Raw genomic sequence first — 18,976 nt, 5'->3', positions numbered from 1 at the left:
GCCGAAGCCGGGGGCTAAATTATGACGCTGCCGCGCGCGGTGCCGGCGGATCCGGCCGCGAGGCGGCGGCGTCGCGGCCTAGGACGCCGAGGACCAGGCCGAAGCCGGGGACTAAATTTTGACGCTGCCTCGCGGCCGAGGCAGCGCCGGCGGCCCCGGCCACGAGGCGGCGGCGTCGCGGCCTAGGACGCCGAGGACCCGGCCGAAGCCGGGGGCTAAATTATGACGCTGCCGCGCGCGGTGCCGGCGGATCCGGCCGCGAGGCGGCGGCGTCGCGGCCTAGAACGCCGGGGGCCCGGCCGACGCCGGGGGCCAAAGTCTGACGCTGCCGCGCGGGCAGAGGCAGCGCGGGCAGAGGCAGCGCCGGCGGATCCGGCAGCAAAGCGGCGGCGGCGCAGCCTGGGACGCCCAGTACCAAGCAGAAGCCGGGGAGCGGGGGTGCCCGGCGACTAGGCCCAGACCGGGGCCTAACATTTGTACAGCCGCCCGAGGGGGAGAAGGTAGGAGATGGTGTCCTACCTGATCCTCGGCGCGCTCCAGAGTGCAGGCTGAGACTCTGCACATACTCCTGTGTGCTCCGCTCGCAGAAGGGATGGCTGCGGGCACCAGGGAAACGGCTGAAGAAGGCAGGGAGGTGGACCTGGTGGGGGATAGAAACCCCTAAAAACGTAGCAGCGCTGCGGGCCCCATCCAGATCGAGACGCGCTGTGGTCCAGTCCCTATTTGCCTAGCCCCTTGCGCCCTTTGGGGTGATACCGCAGAGCGGATAGGGGTGCCCAGGAAGATTCTGCCCCGCACGAACACACCAGGGATTGGTACCGCGGGAATGGACGGGGACGAGGGCCCGAAGACTCAAACCTCTGCGACCCTAGGGAGTGGTACCCACCGGGCTGCGAGAGCTGAGGAAGATAAGTACGATACCTGCAGAAACAGAAAAGTACCACAGATGAGAGCGACGAGCGTCGCCGAGAAAAAATGAAAAAAATACGCAAAAAATCAAGTGGCTGAAGGGGGCCCAGTCGGCCCACATCAGCCTCCTACGACACTAAGCAAAAAACTGATTGAGCCCGCCTCCGGCTCAGGGGTTATACTGCTGGGGAGGAGCTAACTTTTTCTGTTTACTTAGTGTCAGCCTCCTAGTGACAGCAGCATAACCCATGGTCCTGTGTCCCCCAATGAAACGATAGAGAAAAAGGATTTTTTAGGTGTTTGTGTTCATTTACTTTCACTACAGATTAGTGATGAGGGGTGTCAAATAGACACCTGCCATGACTAAATGTACGACTTAGTGGCTGCTGTGGGCTGCCATTAACTCCCTAATTACCCCGATTGCCCTGGTGTGGTGGCAATCGGGAACAGCTGAATAAAGTGTTGGGACTGTAAATTGCATTAAGGGTTGCTGGAACATAATAGGATCTATGAAAACGTTTTATGGAAGTCTCAGAGGGAGACTTGGTTACTACCCCGGGTGAGGTCTACATAACATTTGTTCCACTGTACCAGGGTCACGGAAAACCCTAGATCTTCCTCACATTGGTCCATTATCTTCAGTTTAAGATCAGATGCGGGTCTGTTCATAGCGTTATATAACAAGGAAATGGTGCCCTTTCCTCCTGGATCAAAAATACATCCCCTTTCAAAGGCTGTCGGGGCCAGGGACCTTCGCTCTCCCAGAAGGCAACATACAAAATGAAAAATTTGTTAGATTCTAAAATTTTCAGCCCGTGGGGGTTCATACCGTTCTATGAATTCCACCTAAAAGGGGGCTTTACACGCAGCGACATTGTCAATGTCGTTCGTGAAAGCACCCACCACGGTCGTTTCTGAAACACGGGCAAATCGCTGCCCGTGGCGCACAATATCGCTAGTCCCAGTCACACATACTTACCTGCCTTAAGACGTCGCTGTGGCCGGCGAACTCCCTCTTTTCTAAGGGGGCGGTTCGTGCGGAGTCACAGCAACGTCACACGGCAGCCGTCCAATTGAAGCGGAGGGGCGAAGAGCAGCCGCAGGAAAGTGACGCCCACTTTGTTGCTGGAGGACGCAGGTACAATGTTGTTCGTCGTTCCTGGGGTGTCACACGTAGCGATATGTGCTGCCTCAGGAACGACGAACAACCTGCGTCCAGCGCGATCAACAATATTTGGGATTTGAACCAGGGCTGTGGAGTCGGAGTCGGAGTCGTGGAGTCGGAGTCTGTATAAAATGGACCGACTCCGAAAATATATAATAAATTGGGGACAGTAGTGCAATGCAGAATGTGCTGAATATTTTACTAAATAATAACATTTAGTATAATGCTTATATTTAAGTGAAAAATGTATTGTAGTACAATGTGAACATCAGACATTTAATTATTTTTATGATACAATAATCAATATATTTGGATAGAGCATAAAATATACTTATTAGAATACAACTCTAAAACACAAAAAGCTAATAAATTGTAAATATGTAACACAATAAAAAAATTATATATATATATATTTTTATTGTGTTACATATTTACAATTTATTAGCTTTTTGTGTTTTAGAGTTGTATTCTAATAAGTATATTTTATGCTCTATCCAAATATATTGATTATTGTATCATAAAAATTATTAAATGTCTGATGTTCACATACACATGTTCATGTACTACAATACATTTTTCACCTAACTATAAGCAATATATGTAGGAGTCGGAGTCGGTGCAAGAGAAATTGAGGAGTCGGAGTCGAAGGTTTGGCTTACCGACTCCACAGCCCTGATTTGAACGACGTGTCAACGATCAACAATTAGGTGAGTATTTGTGATCTTTAGCGGTCGTTCGAACGTATCACACGCAACGACGTCGCTAACGAGGACGGATGTACGTCACGAATTCCGTGACCCCCAACGACATCTCGTTAGCGATGTCGTTGCGTGTAACGGGGCCTTTAGAGTAAAGAGAGTGTAAATAAGTCAAGTGTCTTAGCTTAAATACCCCTCTTTGTTGCCACCAATTAAGGTCTCTGGAATCTACACCTAGGATAAACATGGGGTTATTAAACAGGTTAAAGTAGGGGGGGAGGGGTTTCACAAGAGAGCAATCATAGTATATGAAAATGGGGCTAACTAAGCTAGCTTAAAAGGGAGAGTGCCAGTCATCCACAGTAGGCCATTGAGTGTGTAGGGTGCTAGTAGAGTGTTTAAGTGTGACCCATCTAGGGGGATTTGCTACCCATTTCCGTTGTTGTTATTTGAGCTAGCATGGCTGCTGTTAGTATAAAGAGAAGTTGGGAAGAGAGATTCCACCCCTGCTGGCGGATATTTTTAAGCTGGGGAGAGCCTAATAACCATAACCCTCACCAGTCCGAGCTGTGGGGCTTTATCTTGGCTGGTTATCAAAATTGGAGGGGACCGCATACCGTTTTTTTTAAATTATTTATTTTACTATATGATATAGACCAGCTTACCGGCGTCTGTGATTGGGGTTGCAGTCAGACAGCTGTCACTCAGCGTGAGGCGCTTCTGTCTGCGATCAATGACAGACGCCGGCTGTGAAGAAGCGAGAGAGACCGCGAGACCCCAAAAATCACTCCAGCAATTATTTTGTCATTCTGGAACTAAGTTCGTGAGCAAACAATTGGTAACCATGTGTTTTGCCATCCGTTTTTCAGTGGGTGACAAACGTTGAGAAAAACGCCACGGAGGGAGGAGGAAGAAGGAAGGAAGGAAGGAAGGAAGGAAGGAAGGAAGGAAGGAAGGAAGGAAGGAAGGAAGGAAGGAAGGAAGGAAGGAAGGAAGGAAGGAAGGAAGAGGAGGAGGAGGACTCACACACACACAGGCCGCGGGAAGGAGGAGGAGAGCGGGGGGGACGGCTCACACCACACAGGCCGCGGGAAGGAGGGAGGAGGAGGAGAGCGGGGGGGGACGGCTCACACCACACAGGCCGCGGGAAGGAGGGAGGAGGAGGAGAGCGGGGGGGGGGGACGGCTCACACACCACACAGGCCGCGGGAAGGAGGGGAGCGGGGGGGGGGGGGACGGCTCACACCACACAGGCCGCGGGAAGGAGGAGAGCGGGGTGGGGACGGCTCACACCACACAGGCCGCGGGAAGGAGGGAGGAAGAGGAGAGCGGGGGGGACGGCTCACACCACACAGGCCGCGGAAGGAGGGAGGAAGAGGAGAGGGGGGGGGACGACGACGGCTCACACCACACAGGCCGCGGGAAGGTGGAGGAGGAGGAGAGCGGGGGACGGCTCACACCACACAGGCCGCGGGAAGGAGGGAGGAAGAGGAGAGCGGGGGGGGGGGGGGGGGGACGGCTCACACCACACAGGCCGCGGGAAGGAGGAGGAGGAGAGCGGGGGACGGCTCACACCACACAGGCCGCGGGAAGGAGGAGGAGAGCGTGGGACGGCTCACACCACACCGGGCTGCGGGAAGAAGAAGAAGAAGGAGGAGAGCGGGGGACGGCTCACACCACACAGGCCGCGGGAAGGAGGGAGGAAGAGGAGAGCGGGGGGGGGGGGGGGACGGCTCACACCACACAGGCCGCGGGAAGGTGGAGGAGGAGAGCGTGGGACGGCTCACACCACACCGGGCTGCGGGAAGAAGAAGAAGAAGAAGGAGGAGAGCGGGGGACGGCTCACACCACACCGGGCTGCGGGAAGAAGAAGAAGAAGAAGGAGGAGAGCGGGGGACGGCTCACACCACACAGGCCGCGGGAAGGAGGAGGAGGAGGAGGAGAGCGGGGGACGGCTCACACCACACAGGCCGCGGGAAGGAGGAGGAGGAGAGCGGGGGACGGCTCACACCACACAGGCCGCGGGAAGGAGGAGGGGGAGGAGAGCGGGGGACGGCTCACACCACACAGGCCGCGGGAAGGAGGAGGAGGAGAGCGGGGGACGGCTCACACCACACAGGCCGCGGGAAGGAGGAGGGGGAGGAGAGCGGGGGACGGCTCACACCACACAGGCCGCGGGAAGGAGGAGGAGAGCGGGGGACGGCTCACACCACACAGGCCGCGGGAAGGAGGAGGAGGAGGAGGAGGAGGAGGAGGAGGAGGAGGAGGACGGCTCACACACACACAGGCCGTGGGAAGGAGGAGGAGAGCGGGGGGGACGGCTCACACCACACAGGCCGCGGGAAGGAGGAGGAGAGCGGGGGGACGGCTCACACCACACAGGCCGCGGGAAGGAGGAGGAGGAGAGCGGGGGGGGGGGGACGGCTCACACCACACAGGCCGCGGGCAGGAGGAGAGCGGGGGGGACGGCTCACGCCACACAGGCCGCGGGAAGGAGGAGAGCGGGGTGGGGACGGCTCACACCACACAGGCCGCGGGAAGGAGGAGGAGGAGGAGGAGGAGGAGAGCGGGGGGGGGGGGGGGACGGCTCACACCACACAGGCCGCGGGAAGGAGGAGGAGAGCGGGGACGGCACGCACACACACAGGCCGCGGGAAGGAGGAGGAGAGCGGGGACGGCACACACACACAGGCCGTGGGAAGGAGGAGGAGGAGAGCGGGGACGGCTCACACCACACAGGCCGCGGGAAGAAGGAGGAGGAGAGCGGGGACGGCTCACACACACACACAGGCCGCGGGAAGGAGGAGGAGAGCGGGGACGGCTCACACACACAGGCCGCGGGAAGGAGGAGGAGAGCGGGGACGGCTCACTCACACACACACACACACAGGCCGCGGGAAGGAGGAGGAGAGCGGGGACGGCTCACACACACACACACAGGCCGCGGGAAGGAGGAGGAGGAGAGCGGGGACGGCACACACACACACACACACACACACACACACACAGGCCGCGGGAAGGAGGAGGAGGAGAGCGGGGACGGCACACACACACACACACACACACACACACACACACACACACAGGCCGCGGGGAGGAGGAGGAGAGCGGGGACGGCACACACACACACACACACACACACACACACACACACAGGCCGCGGGAAGGAGGAGGAGGAGAGCGGGGACGGCACACACACACACACACACACACACACACACACAGGCCGCGGGAAGGAGGAGGAGGAGGAGAGCGGGGACGGCTCACACCACACAGGCCGCGGGAAGGAGGAGGAGGAGAGCGGGGACGGCTCACACCACACAGGCCGCGGGAAGGAGGAGGAGGAGAGCGGGGACGGCACACACACACACAGGCCGCGGGAAGGAGGAGGAGAGCGGGGACGGCTCACACACACACACAGGCCGCGGGAAGGAGGAGGAGAGCGGGGACGGCTCACACACACACACACACAGGCCGCGGGAAGGAGGAGGAGAGCGGGGACGGCTCACACACACACACACACAGGCCGCGGGAAGGAGGAGGAAAGCGGGGACGGCTCACACACACACACACAGGCCGCGGGAAGGAGGAGGAGAGCGGGGACGGCTCACACACACACACACACACACAGGCCGCGGGAAGGAGGAGGAGAGCGGGGACGGCTCACACACACACACACAGGCCGCGGGAAGGAGGAGGAGAGCGGGGACGGCTCACACACACACACACAGGCCGCGGGAAGGAGGAGGAGAGCGGGGACGGCTCACACACACACACACACACACACACACACAGGCCGCGGGAAGGAGGAGGAGGAGGAGAGCGGGGGACGGCTCACACCACACAGGCCGCGGGAAGGAGGAGGAGGAGGAGAGCGGGGGACGGCTCACACCACACAGGCCGCGGGAAGGAGGAGGAGGAGGAGGAGAGCGGGGGACGGCTCACACCACACAGGCCGCGGGAAGGAGGAGGAGGAGGAGGAGAGCGGGGGACGGCTCACACCACACAGGCCGCGGGGAGGAGGAGGAGAGGAGGAGGAGGAGGAGAGCGGGGGACGGCTCACACCACACAGGCCGCGGGGAGGAGGAGGAGGAGGAGGAGGAGGAGGAGGAGGAGGAGGAGGAGGAGGGCTCACACACACACAGGCCGTGGGAAGGAGGAGGAGAGCGGGGGGGGACGGCTCACACCACACAGGCCGCGGGAAGGTGGAGGAGGAGGAGAGCGGGGGACGGCTCACACCACACAGGCCGCGGGAAGGAGGAGGAGAGCGTGGGACGGCTCACACCACACCGGGCTGCGGGAAGAAGAAGAAGAAGAAGAAGGAGGAGAGCGGGGGACGGCTCACACCACACAGGCCGCGGGAAGAAGAAGAAGAAGAAGAAGGAGGAGAGCGGGGGACGGCTCACACCACACAGGCCGCGGGAAGAAGAAGAAGAAGAAGGAGGAGAGCGGGGGACGGCTCACACCACACAGGCCGCGGGAAGAAGAAGAAGAAGGAGGAGGAGAGCGGGGGACGGCTCACACCACACAGGCCGCGGGAAGAAGAAGAAGAAGGAGGAGGAGAGCGGGGGACGGCTCACACCACACAGGCCGCGGGAAGGAGGAGGAGGAGAGCGGGGGACGGCTCACACCACACAGGCCGCGGGAAGGAGGAGGAGGAGGAGGAGAGCGGGGGACGGCTCACACCACACAGGCCGCGGGAAGGAGGAGGAGGAGAGCGGGGGACGGCTCACACCACACAGGCCGCGGGAAGGAGGAGGAGGAGGAGGAGGAGGAGGAGGAGAGCGGGGGACGGCTCACACCACACAGGCCGCGGGAAGGAGGAGGAGGAGAGCGGGGGACGGCTCACACCACACAGGCCGCGGGAAGGAGGAGGAGGAGGAGGAGAGCGGGGGACGGCTCACACCACACAGGCCGCGGGAAGGAGGAGGAGGAGAGCGGGGGACGGCTCACACCACACAGGCCGCGGGAAGGAGGAGGAGGAGAGCGGGGGACGGCTCACACCACACAGGCCGCGGGAAGGAGGAGGAGGAGAGCGGGGGACGGCTCACACCACACAGGCCGCGGGGAGGAGGAGAGCGGGGGGGGGGGGGACGGCTCACGCCACACTGGCCGCGGGAAGGAGGAGAGCGGGGTGGGGACGGCTCACACCACACAGGCCGCGGGAAGGAGGAGAGCGGGGTGGGGACGGCTCACACCACACAGGCCGCGGGAAGGAGGAGGAGGAGAGCGGGGGGGGGGACGGCACGCACACACACAGGCCGCGGGAAGGAGGAGGAGAGTGGGGACGGCACACACACACAGGCCGCGGGAAGGAGGAGGAGAGCGGGGACGGCACACACCACACAGGCCGCGGGAAGGAGGAGAGTGGGGATGGCTCACACACACAGGCCGCGGGAAGGAGGAGAGTGGGGATGGCTCACACACACACACAGGCCGCGGGAAGGAGGAGGAGAGTGGGGATGGCTCACACACACACACAGGCCGCGGGAAGGAGGAGGAGAGTGGGGACGGCTCACACACACACAGGCCGCGGGAAGGAGGAGAGTGGGGATGGCTCACACACACAGGCCGCGGGAAGGAGGAGGAGAGCGGGGACGGCTCACACACACAGGCCGCGGGAAGGAGGAGAGTGGGGATGGCTCACACACACACACAGGCCGCGGGAAGGAGGAGGAGAGTGGGGATGGCTCACACACACACACAGGCCGCGGGAAGGAGGAGGAGAGTGGGGACGGCTCACACACACACAGGCCGCGGGAAGGAGGAGGAGAGCGGGGACGGCTCACACACACACAGGCCGCGGGAAGGAGGAGGAGAGCGGGGACGGCTCACACACACAGGCCGCGGGAAGGAGGAGAGTGGGGATGGCTCACACACACACACAGGCCGCGGGAAGGAGGAGGAGAGTGGGGATGGCTCACACACACACACAGGCCGCGGGAAGGAGGAGGAGAGTGGGGATGGCTCACACACACACACACAGGCCGCGGGAAGGAGGAGGAGAGTGGGGACGGCTCACACACACACAGGCCGCGGGAAGGAGGAGGAGAGCGGGGACGGCTCACACACACACACACAGGCCGCGGGAAGGAGGAGGAGAGCGGGGACGGCTCACACACACAGGCCTCGGGAAGGAGGAGGAGAGCGGGGACGGCTCACACACACAGGCCTCGGGAAGGAGGAGGAGAGCGGGGACGGCTCACACACACAGGCCTCGGGAAGGAGGAGGAGAGCGGGGACGGCTCACACACACAGGCCTCGGGAAGGAGGAGGAGAGCGGGGACGGCTCACACACACACACACACACACACACAGGCCGCGCTGCAGATACTGGAGAAAGCGCTGAGCCCGGACAGTATACACAGTGTGTACAGACGCCTCTCCTGTACCCGGGCCGCACTGCTACACCGCACTAACGGCGCCGCTCTATACCGGAGCGCAGGGGACCCCGGGGTCACACTCACAGCGCTGCAGCGGAGGGGAAAGGCGGGAACTGCTGCCTGGTCCCGGTGGAGCGGAGTCTGCGGTGTTGTCCTGTCCCTTGAGGGGACTGTCTCCGTCCTTTCCCGGGTGTTGGGCAGGTGTAGTCTCCGCTCCGAACAGTGTCACACTCTCAGACGCACAATCAGGCCCGCCTTCCTCCACAGGCTGTGTGTTGTGTTTCACTTCTTTCTTACTTCCTGCTCCAACAACAACAACCTGGACAAAACCAACACACAGCGAGTTGCAGGGGGGTTGGACTAATCCAAGTGTACACAGATCACAGGAGAGCATTTAAAGTCACGGTGTAATTCAGTCCTTTGTTGCAGAAGCATCGCTCTGATCAGAAGAGATCGGACTGTGCAGGCAGAAAGTCCCCTAGACCCGCAACACACATCCGTTTAATTTGTACGTGTGCGGTACGTATTTGCACGTACCGGAGACACGTACACGCGGAGACCCATGTTATTCAATGGTAGATGGCACACACACGTAAAATCACACGGAACATGTGTCCGTGTGATAAGTATGTGGGTACGCTTTTCTACACGGACAACATGTCCGTTTTTGGCCGGCCGCTAGAGTCTATGGGTCCGTGCCTGCACGTACCGCACACGGAGTATGTCCGTGTTCAGCACGTTTCGTGCGTGTGCGTTTTTACACTAGCGATCTTATTTTTATTTTTTTTTTAATTAAAGTCAGTATACTTACCTTTTTTTCTGCTGTTCTCAGTCATACTTACATTGGCGCTCGGTTTTTTTCTTCCCCTGGCTCACACCGCTCCCCAATCACCAGCGCGGCGAGGAACAGCTGTGCAGAGAATACGCGGGAACAATTACTTTGAATATGTCGGCCGCTCATTAATCAATCTCGTATTCTCTGCTTTCCCCACCCACAGGCGCCTGTGATTGGTTGCAGTCAGACACGCCCCCCACACTGAGTGACAGCTGTCTCACTGCACCCAATCACAGCAGCCGGTGGGCGTGTCTATACTGTGCACTAAAATAAATAAAAAAAAAAATGGCGTGCGGTCCCCCCCAATTTTAATACCAGCCAGATAAAGCCATACGGCTGAAGGCTGGTATTCTCAGGATGGGGAGCCCCACGTTATGGGGAGCCCCCCAGCCTAACAATATCAGTCAGCAGCCGCCCAGAATTGCTGCATACATTATATGCGACAGTTCTGGGACTGTACCCGGCTCTTCCCGATTTGCCCTGGTGCATTGGCATTCGGGGTAATAAGGAGTTATTGGCAGCCCATAGCTGCCAATAAGTCCTAGATTAATCATGTCAGGCGTCTCCCCGAGATACCTTCCATGATTAATCTGTAAGTGACAGTAAATAAACACACACACCCGAACAATCCTTTATTAGAAAAAAAAACACTAACAAATTGCCTTGTTCACCAATTTTATAAGCCCGAAAAAGCCCTCCATGTCCGGCGTAATCCAGGATGGTCCAGCTTCGCTTCCAGCTCTGCTGCATGGAGGTGACCGGAGCTGCAGAAGACACCGCTGCTCCTGTCACCTCCACGCAGCAAATGAAGGCAATAGCGCGATCAGCTGAGCTGTCACTGAGGTTACTCGCGGCCAACGCTGAATACAGCTGATCGCGCTATTGCCTTCATTAGCTGCGTGGAGCTGACAGGAGCGGCGGTGTCTTCTGCTGCTCCTGTCACCTCCATGCAGCAGAGCTGGAAGCGACGCTGGACCATCCTGGATTACGCCGGACATGGAGGGCTTTTTCGGGCTTATTAAAGTGGTGAGCCAGGGTATATGTTTGTGTGACGCCTGACATGATTAATCTAGGACTTATTGGCAGCTATGGGCTGCCAATAACTCCTTATTACCCCGATTTGCCAACGCACCAGGGCAAATCGGGAAGAGCCGGGTACAGTCCCAGAACTGTCGCATATAATGTATGCGGCAATTCTGGGCGGCTGCTGACTGATATTGTTAGGATGGGGGGCTCCCCATAACGTGGGGCTCCCCATCCTGAGAATACCAGCCTTCAGCCGTATGGCTTTATCTGGCTGGTATTAAAATGGGGGGGACCACACGCCGTTTTTTTTAATTATTTATTTATTTATTTTACTGCACAGTATAGACACGCCCACCGGCTGCTGTGATTGGGTGCAGTGAGACAGCTGTCACTCAGCGTGGGGGGCGTGTCTGACTGCAACCAATCATAGGCGCCGGTGGGTGGGGAAAGCAGGGAATACGAGATTGATTAATGAGCGCCCGTCATTTTCAAAGTAATTGTTGCCGCATATTCTCTGCACAGCTGTTCCTCGCCGCACTGGTGATCGGGGAGCGGTAAGTATGAGAGAGGGCTGCTCACTTCAGTCACTCAGGGGATTAGCAGTCACTGGTGAATCCTTCACAGGTGACCGCTAATCAGTACGCGGCACACAGACAGAGCCGCGGCATGACAATGAAGGCGGGTGAAGTTCACCCGAGTTCATTCTCATCGCGCAACTCTGTCTGCTGTCAGCCGACATGTATCAACGACATTGTGCAACACACAAACGGACATTCCACACGGACATTCCACGTACACATACACGGGCATTTTACACACAAACACGGACATTTTACACGTACACATGGCTCGCATACGCCATCACACGGATGCCATACGTACCGGAGAAACGCCCCAAAAAAACGGAACACGGACCCGAAAAACGGACCGTAAGACACGTACGTTTTTTTTGTGGAAGTGTGTTTTAGGCCCTAGGGAAACTTGTAGAACCAATAAAAATTGTTATAAGTTTTAAAAAATATGAAAAAAAACAAAACTAAAAGTTCAAATCACCCCTTTTTTGCTCCATTGAAACTAAAACAATAAAAAATACACATAATTGGTATCGCCACTTTTAGAAATGCCTGATATATCATAACATTAAATCAATCAATCTGATCGGTACACGGCGGAGCAGGAAAAAAAATGAAAAAGGCAAAATTATGTATTTTTAGTCGCCGCAAGATTGCCATAAAATGCAATAACAGTTGATCAAAACATCGCGTCTGTGCAAAAATTAAACCATCATTGAGCCCCAGATCCCGAAAAATGAAAGCGCTACAAGTGTCAGAAAATGGTGACAAAAGCGCCATTCTGTTTTTTTACAATCTTCTGAATTTTTCTTCACCCCTTAGATAAAAGTAAAATTATACATGTTTGGTATCTATGAACTCATACTCGCCTCAGGAATCATATTGCGAGGTCAGTTTTCTTGTGTAGGGAACACTATAAATAAAAGACCTGAAAAACAAATTGTGGAATTGCACTATTTTTGTAATTTCCCCGCACTTGTAATATTGTTTCCATTTTCATAGTATCATAGTTTTAAGGTTGAAGGGAGACTCTAAGTCCATCTAGTTCAACCCGTAGCCTAACATGTTGATCCAGAGGAAGGCAAAAAACCCCAATGTGGCAAACAAGTTCCAATGGGGAAAAAATTTCCTTCCTGACTCCACATCCGGCAATCAGACTAGTTCCCTGGATCAATACCCTGTCATAAAATCTAATATACATAACTGGTTATATTAAATTTTTCAAGAAAGGTATCCAGGCTCTGCTTAAATGTTAGTAGTGAATCACTCATTACAACATCATGCGGCAGAGAGTTCCATAGTCTCACTGCTCGTACAGTAAAGAATCCTCGTCTGTGATTATGATTAAACCTTCTTTCCTCAAGACGTAGCGGATGCCCCCGTGTTCCAGTCGCAGGCCTAGGTGTAAATAGATCTTTGGAAAGGTCTCTGTACTGTCCCCTCATATATTTATACATTGTGATTAGATCTCCCCTAAGCCTTCGTTTTTCCAGACTAAATAACCCCAAGTTTAATAACCTGTCTTCGTATTGCAGCCCCCCCATTCCTCTAATAATCTTGGTCGCTCTTCTTTGCACCCTCTCCAGTTCAGCTATGTCCTTCTTATATATCGGTGACCAGAATTGTACACAGTATTCTACGTGCGGTCGCACTAGTGACTTGTACAGAGGTAGAACTATATTTTTTTCATGAACACTTATACCTCTTTTAATACATCCCATTATTTTATTAGCCCTGGCAGCAGCTGCCTGACACTGTCCACTAAAGTGAAGTTTACCATCCACCCATACACCCAAGTCTTTTTCTGTGTCTGTTTTACCCAGTGTTCTACAATTAAGTACATAATCATAAATGTTATTTCCTCTACCCAAGTGCATGACCTTACATTTATCTACATTAAACTTCAATTGCCACTTCTCAGCCCAATCCTCCAATTTACATAAATCTCCCTGTAATATAAAATTATCCTCCTCTGTATTGATTACCCTGCAGAGTTTAGTATCATCTGCAAATATTGAAATTCTACTCCGCATGCCCCCAACAAGGTCATTTATAAATATGTTGAAAAGAAGCGGGCCCAATACTGACCCCTGTGGTACCCCACTATGAACTGAGACCCAGTCCGAGTACGTACCATTAATAACCACCCTTTGTTTCCTATCACTGAGCCAGTTTTTAACCCAGTTACACATATTTTCCCCTATCCCCATTATTCTCATTTTATGTACCAACCTTTTGTGTGGCACCGTATCAAAAGCTTTTGAAAAGTCCATATACACAACATCCACTGCATTTCCCTGGTCCAGGCTTGAACTTACCTCTTCATAGAAGCTGATCAAATTAGTTTGACAGGATCGATCCCTCATAAACCCATGTTGATACTCTGTCATAAGGTTATTTTTCTTGAGATACTCCAGTATAGCATCTCTCAAGAAACCCTCAAGGATTTTACCAACCGTAGAGGTTAAACTTACCGGCCTATAATTTCCCGGCTCAGTTTTTGTCCCCTTTTTGAATATTGGCACCACATTTGCTATGCGCCAGTCCTGCAGTACCGACCCTGTTATTAAGGAATCTGAGAAGATTAAAAATAATGGTCTATCTATCACAGAACTCAATTCCTGTAGTACTCTGGGGTGTATGCCATCCGGGCCCGGAGATTTGTCAACCTTAGTGATTTCGAGGCGGCGGCGTACTTCCTGCTGGGTTAAGCAGGTAATATTCAAGGGTGAATTTATGGCATCACTGGTCATGTCATCTGCCATGGCATTTTCTTGTATAAAAACCGTAGAAAAAAAGTCATTCAGCAGGTTGGCTTTACCCTCATCCCCTTCCACCATTTCACCAAGACTATTTTTAAGGGGGCCAACACTATCGCTTTTCAGTTTTTTACTGTTTATGTAGTTAAAGAATATTTTAGGATTATTTTTACTTTCTCTCGCAATGAGTCTCTCTGTCTCAAACTTAGCTAACTTAATTTGCTTTTTACATATTTTATTTAATTTTCTATAATTATATAATGCCTCATCACTACCTACCCTCTTTAATTCTTTTAAGGCTTTCTGTTTTTCTTTTATTGCTTCCCTTACAGCTCTATTTAGCCATAGGGGTTTCCTCCTATTTCTAGCATGTTTGTTCCCATAGGGTATATTTTCTGCACAAGCCCTATTCAGGATGCTCATAAAAGTCTCCCATTTGCTTTGTGTACTTTTATTACTTAGTACATCATCCCAGTTTATTGCACTAAGATCATCTCTCAACCGTTTAAAATTTGCTTTCCTGAAGTTTAGTGTCCTTGTAGCCCCTCTACTATACATCTTACTAAAGAATACATGAAAACTTATTATTTTGTGATCACTATTCCCCAAGTAACCCCCAACTTGTATATTTGATATGCGGTCTGGCCTATTGGTTAGTACAAGGTCTAGTAGTGCTCCCCCTCTTGTGGGGTCCTGTACCATTTGTGAAAGGTAATTATCTTTCATTGTTATCAAAAATCTATTTCCTTTGCTGGAACTGCAAGTTTCTGTTCCCCAATTTATATCAGGATTTCCAGTACAATATGGGGCACAATGAATGGAGTTGTTCAAAAATACACCTCGTCCCACAATAAAGAAGTCTTTATATGCCTATATTGACTGAAATAATGGCTTTTGCAAGAAGTGGAGGAAAAAATGGAAAATCGCCCTGGGGTGAAGGGGTTAATTTGGCCCTCAGCTTTATGTAGTGTAGGGAAAATTTCTGGAGAAGGACTAGTTTTGCTTTAGAGCCTTCTAGGCAGGGGTTATTGCCTTACAGTCCTTGCCGCTGCAACATAAATCCAAAAGTCCATTTCATGCCTTCATCTTTTCTATTCCCTAGTATTACTGCTCTTGACTGCATTTAGTGTAGGGAGAGATGCCTTCATGGCACTCTCCCAGGTTAGGTCTGTGACTTCATCGTCCACCACCTCGTCTTCCACTCTCGCACTCTGGTTGTCCTCCACAATTGTTGACTTACCAACATCACTTGTTGGCAACTGTGTCTCATTATCATTTACCTCTTGATACACTAATTGCAGTACCCCACTGCGGTCTTCTGACTGTGGCTGCTCAAATATTTGGGCATCACTACACATGATCTCCTCATGTCCGTCTTGAAATGTGCAGGGCAAGAAACCAGAAGAATTAATAAATGGAAATATAAAGAGCTCCTCTAATGCGGGCGTCACATGGGACGATCTATCGTGCGATTGCACGAGCGATCGTACCCGTCCCCGTCGTTTGTGCGTCACGGGCAATTAGTTACCCGTGTCGTACAAAGTCGTTAACCCTCCGTCACACGCACTTACCTCACGGGCGACGTCGCTGTGGGCGGCGAACATCGTCTTCCTGAAGGGGGAGGGACGTTCGGCGTCACCGTGACGTCACACGGCAGCCGGCCAATAGAAGCGGAGGGGCGGAGATGAGCGGAACGTAAACATCCTGCCCACCTCCTTCCTTCCGCATTGCCGGCAGGATGCAGGTAAGCTGTGTTCGTCATTCCCGGGGTGTCACACGGAGCGATGTGTGCTGCCACGGGAACGATGAACAACCTGACGGGCGATTTTTTGAAAGTGAGCGACGTGTCAACGATGAACGAGAAGGTGAGTATTTCTGCTCGTTCACCACTGTCACACGCTACGATATATCAGACGATGCAGGATGTGCGTCACTACCGACGTGACCCCGACGACATATCGCCCGATATATCATACCGTGTGACACCCGCAGAAGTGTTCGAGTGTGGGATTACTTGTCTCCTGGGACTTACCTTAGTGGGAGGAAGATGGATCAGGGTGAGGATTATGTGGTCCAGACGCTTGCCTATTGAAACTGGTCCATGTGGAAGACAGGGTGGAGCTGAGAAATAGACTGGAAGCATTATCTGCCTACCAACCAACCACCTGTTTGAACTGTCCTGGCTTCAAGAGTACTGTTCCGTGCCCCTCTGCAAAATGTGTCAGGAAGGTAGGTCTTGGGGATGAGTGTGTTTGTTGTGGTGCCGCAGCAGGCATGTTTTCACCTGGTCCAGTGCCTTGTGCTCTGTGTGCACCATCAGCAGCACATCCACTTCTCCGTATCTTACCGCACGCTTATGTATTTTATTTTAGCCGTATAATATATGCTGTGAAGATGTAATTTACCCTCTCACTGTATATGCTGTGATACTATGTCATGATATGCATATTTCCCTGGTTGTATTAGTTGTAATTCATGTATTTCCTTGGGGGAGCTACTGATCTCAATGTGTCTCTCTCCTACAATTGTAGTCTTGGCATCTAATGTGATTATGTAAATAGCCTGTCCTCTTCTTTCCACAGTTGTGTATCTAATCTGTAATTGAATTGGCCAGTGAAGGAATAGTCATTGTTCTGCACAGCAGGGGATCCCTTCATCTACTGTGGCTGGCAGACATATCTGAGCCCTGTGATGGACCAAACCATTGATGATAGGATGTGTGACCCCCACCCCCTGAACATGGTGGGCTGGTCAAGGAGCACAGACAATGCATTTCCCTTTTTGTAACTTCAGAGTGAGCTGAAACTTGAAGGGAGCAGGAGCTCCAGCCTGTGTGGCTGTGGACACGGACGGAGCTAGGCCTGTGTGGCGGCCCGTGGGATTGTGTGGAACTCTTTGGACTACTGTAAGGACGATTGCTTTGTAATCCGGTCCGAGGATTGTCGGGAAGGGCCCCCGAATCTGTTTTACGTGGACTTATCGTGTGCTGTTCCAGTGTTCTTGTGAATAAACCTGTTGGATCGTCCCTCGGCCTCGTCCATCCTTTGCTCTGCTGTACACCCCCGTCACAAACTGGTTGGCAGCGCTGGGATCAGAGCAGAAGGAATGGAGGACAATGGCTCAACATCAGGAACCAGCACTGCAGAGTACAAGACCTGGACTTTGGGGAGCCTGCAATCAAAGGCTCGTGAAGTAGGAGTTCGTTTCAAAGGACTCTCCAAGGAGCAGCTGATTGAGGCGCTAGAAGGAGTCTGCTCGCAAAATGACGTGGAGGAAGGATCCTCACAGCAAAGGGAGGAAAGACGGGAGCTGGAGGTAAATACCCAAAAAAGTCAATGGATTGTGTGGTACAAGGAAAAGATGGCACTGCTTGGAGATGAGGCCACCATAGAAGATAAGAGGGAGGCCATGCGGGGAGCTGAAGAGAAGGAGCGCAGGATGGAGGAGATGGCATTGCTGGATAAGCAGCTCACTGTGGAAGCCGCGAGAGGTTCCAGACAGACTGTAACCCCAGCACCCATCATGAGGGAACTTCCCAGAGTGTCCCGCAAAGACTTCAAGCAGTTTAATGAGGCTGCAGGCGACATTGAGGGCTTCTTCCAGGACTTTGAGCATCAGTGTCGATTAATGGAAGTCCCGGACAGGGAGCGTGTCCGGCATCTGGTTGGGCTCCTAGAGGGGGGAGCTGCTGAAGCCTATAGAGCTATGGACCCTCGGTGGAACTGTGAGTATGCGGATATTAAACAGACTATTCTAGAACATTATGCTGTGACCCCAGACACTTACAGGACTCAGTTCCGTGCTTTAGCCTGTGATGGGGAAGTGTCTTTTAAGATATATGCTCATAGACTCAAACAAATATGTAATCGCTGGCTGGAGGCAGAGGAGGCCTTATCTTGGGAGACCTTCCTGCAGGTCATCCTAAAAGAACAATTCTTTGCCCAGTGCCCCACTGAGATCCGGGAATGGGTGCGTGAGAGAAAACCAGCGACAGTGGAGGAAGCTGCTGCTCTCGCTGATGAGGCTCTCGCCATCAAGCCTCAGTGGAGGGTTCTGTTGGAGGATGGAGAGACGCCTAACAGCTCCACAACACCGGATGCCCCCAGTTATTCTGTCCCCATTGTTCCCCGTTCCTCTAAGCCACCACATGTTGATACCCGTGTTAATGTGCCTCCAGTTGCTTCTACTGCACTTTCTGGAATACGCCGGGGAGAGGAAGTAACAGAGCGCAGGTGTTATGTTTGTAGGCATCCCGGGCATTTGCAGGCCTCATGCCCAGCCAGCCCATGGAGGAATCATCCTCAAACCCCTATAGCACCTTCAGGTGGGAGCCGGCCTCCAAGTTCCCCTACCCCTTACCCAAGAGGACGCCTTGGATGGAGGGAGACCCAGCTCAGATGCTATCAATGTGGACAGCCAGGGCATCGGCAAGTCTCCTGCCCAGCTGTTCAAATGAGGACTGATCCTGCACCCAATCGGATTGTTAATTATTTACAGCCCAGTGCCATGGAGGAAGATGTGGCACCGTTATGTGAGGACTGGCCTAGTGACTCAGCCCCCCATGTTGCACCACCAGGAGTTTACGGGGTGCGACCCGCAGTTATGACGACTTCTGCTCATCGAGGTAAGC

The 18,976-nt window shown here is 53.8% G+C and overlaps 1 protein-coding gene across 1 annotated transcript in view; it reads right to left on the bottom strand.

Moving 5' to 3' along the window:
- The window catches only part of LOC142313006 (uncharacterized), a gene marked incomplete at its 5' end in the record, with an annotated part of 87,261 nt that extends 77,888 nt beyond the window's left edge, over positions 1 to 9,373 (bottom strand). The window contains one exon of the mRNA XM_075351992.1: positions 9,239 to 9,373. Coding sequence (XP_075208107.1) covers positions 9,239 to 9,373 — 135 coding nt within the window. The remainder of the gene's footprint in view (positions 1 to 9,238) is intronic.
- Between the last annotated feature and the right edge of the window lie 9,603 nt (positions 9,374 to 18,976).

Source organism: Anomaloglossus baeobatrachus, chromosome 5, assembly GCF_048569485.1.
Source record: "Anomaloglossus baeobatrachus isolate aAnoBae1 chromosome 5, aAnoBae1.hap1, whole genome shotgun sequence".
NCBI lineage: Eukaryota > Metazoa > Chordata > Amphibia > Anura > Aromobatidae > Anomaloglossus > Anomaloglossus baeobatrachus.
The sequence above is the reverse complement of the archived record's forward strand: the minus strand, read 5'-3'. Positions and strand labels throughout refer to the sequence as shown.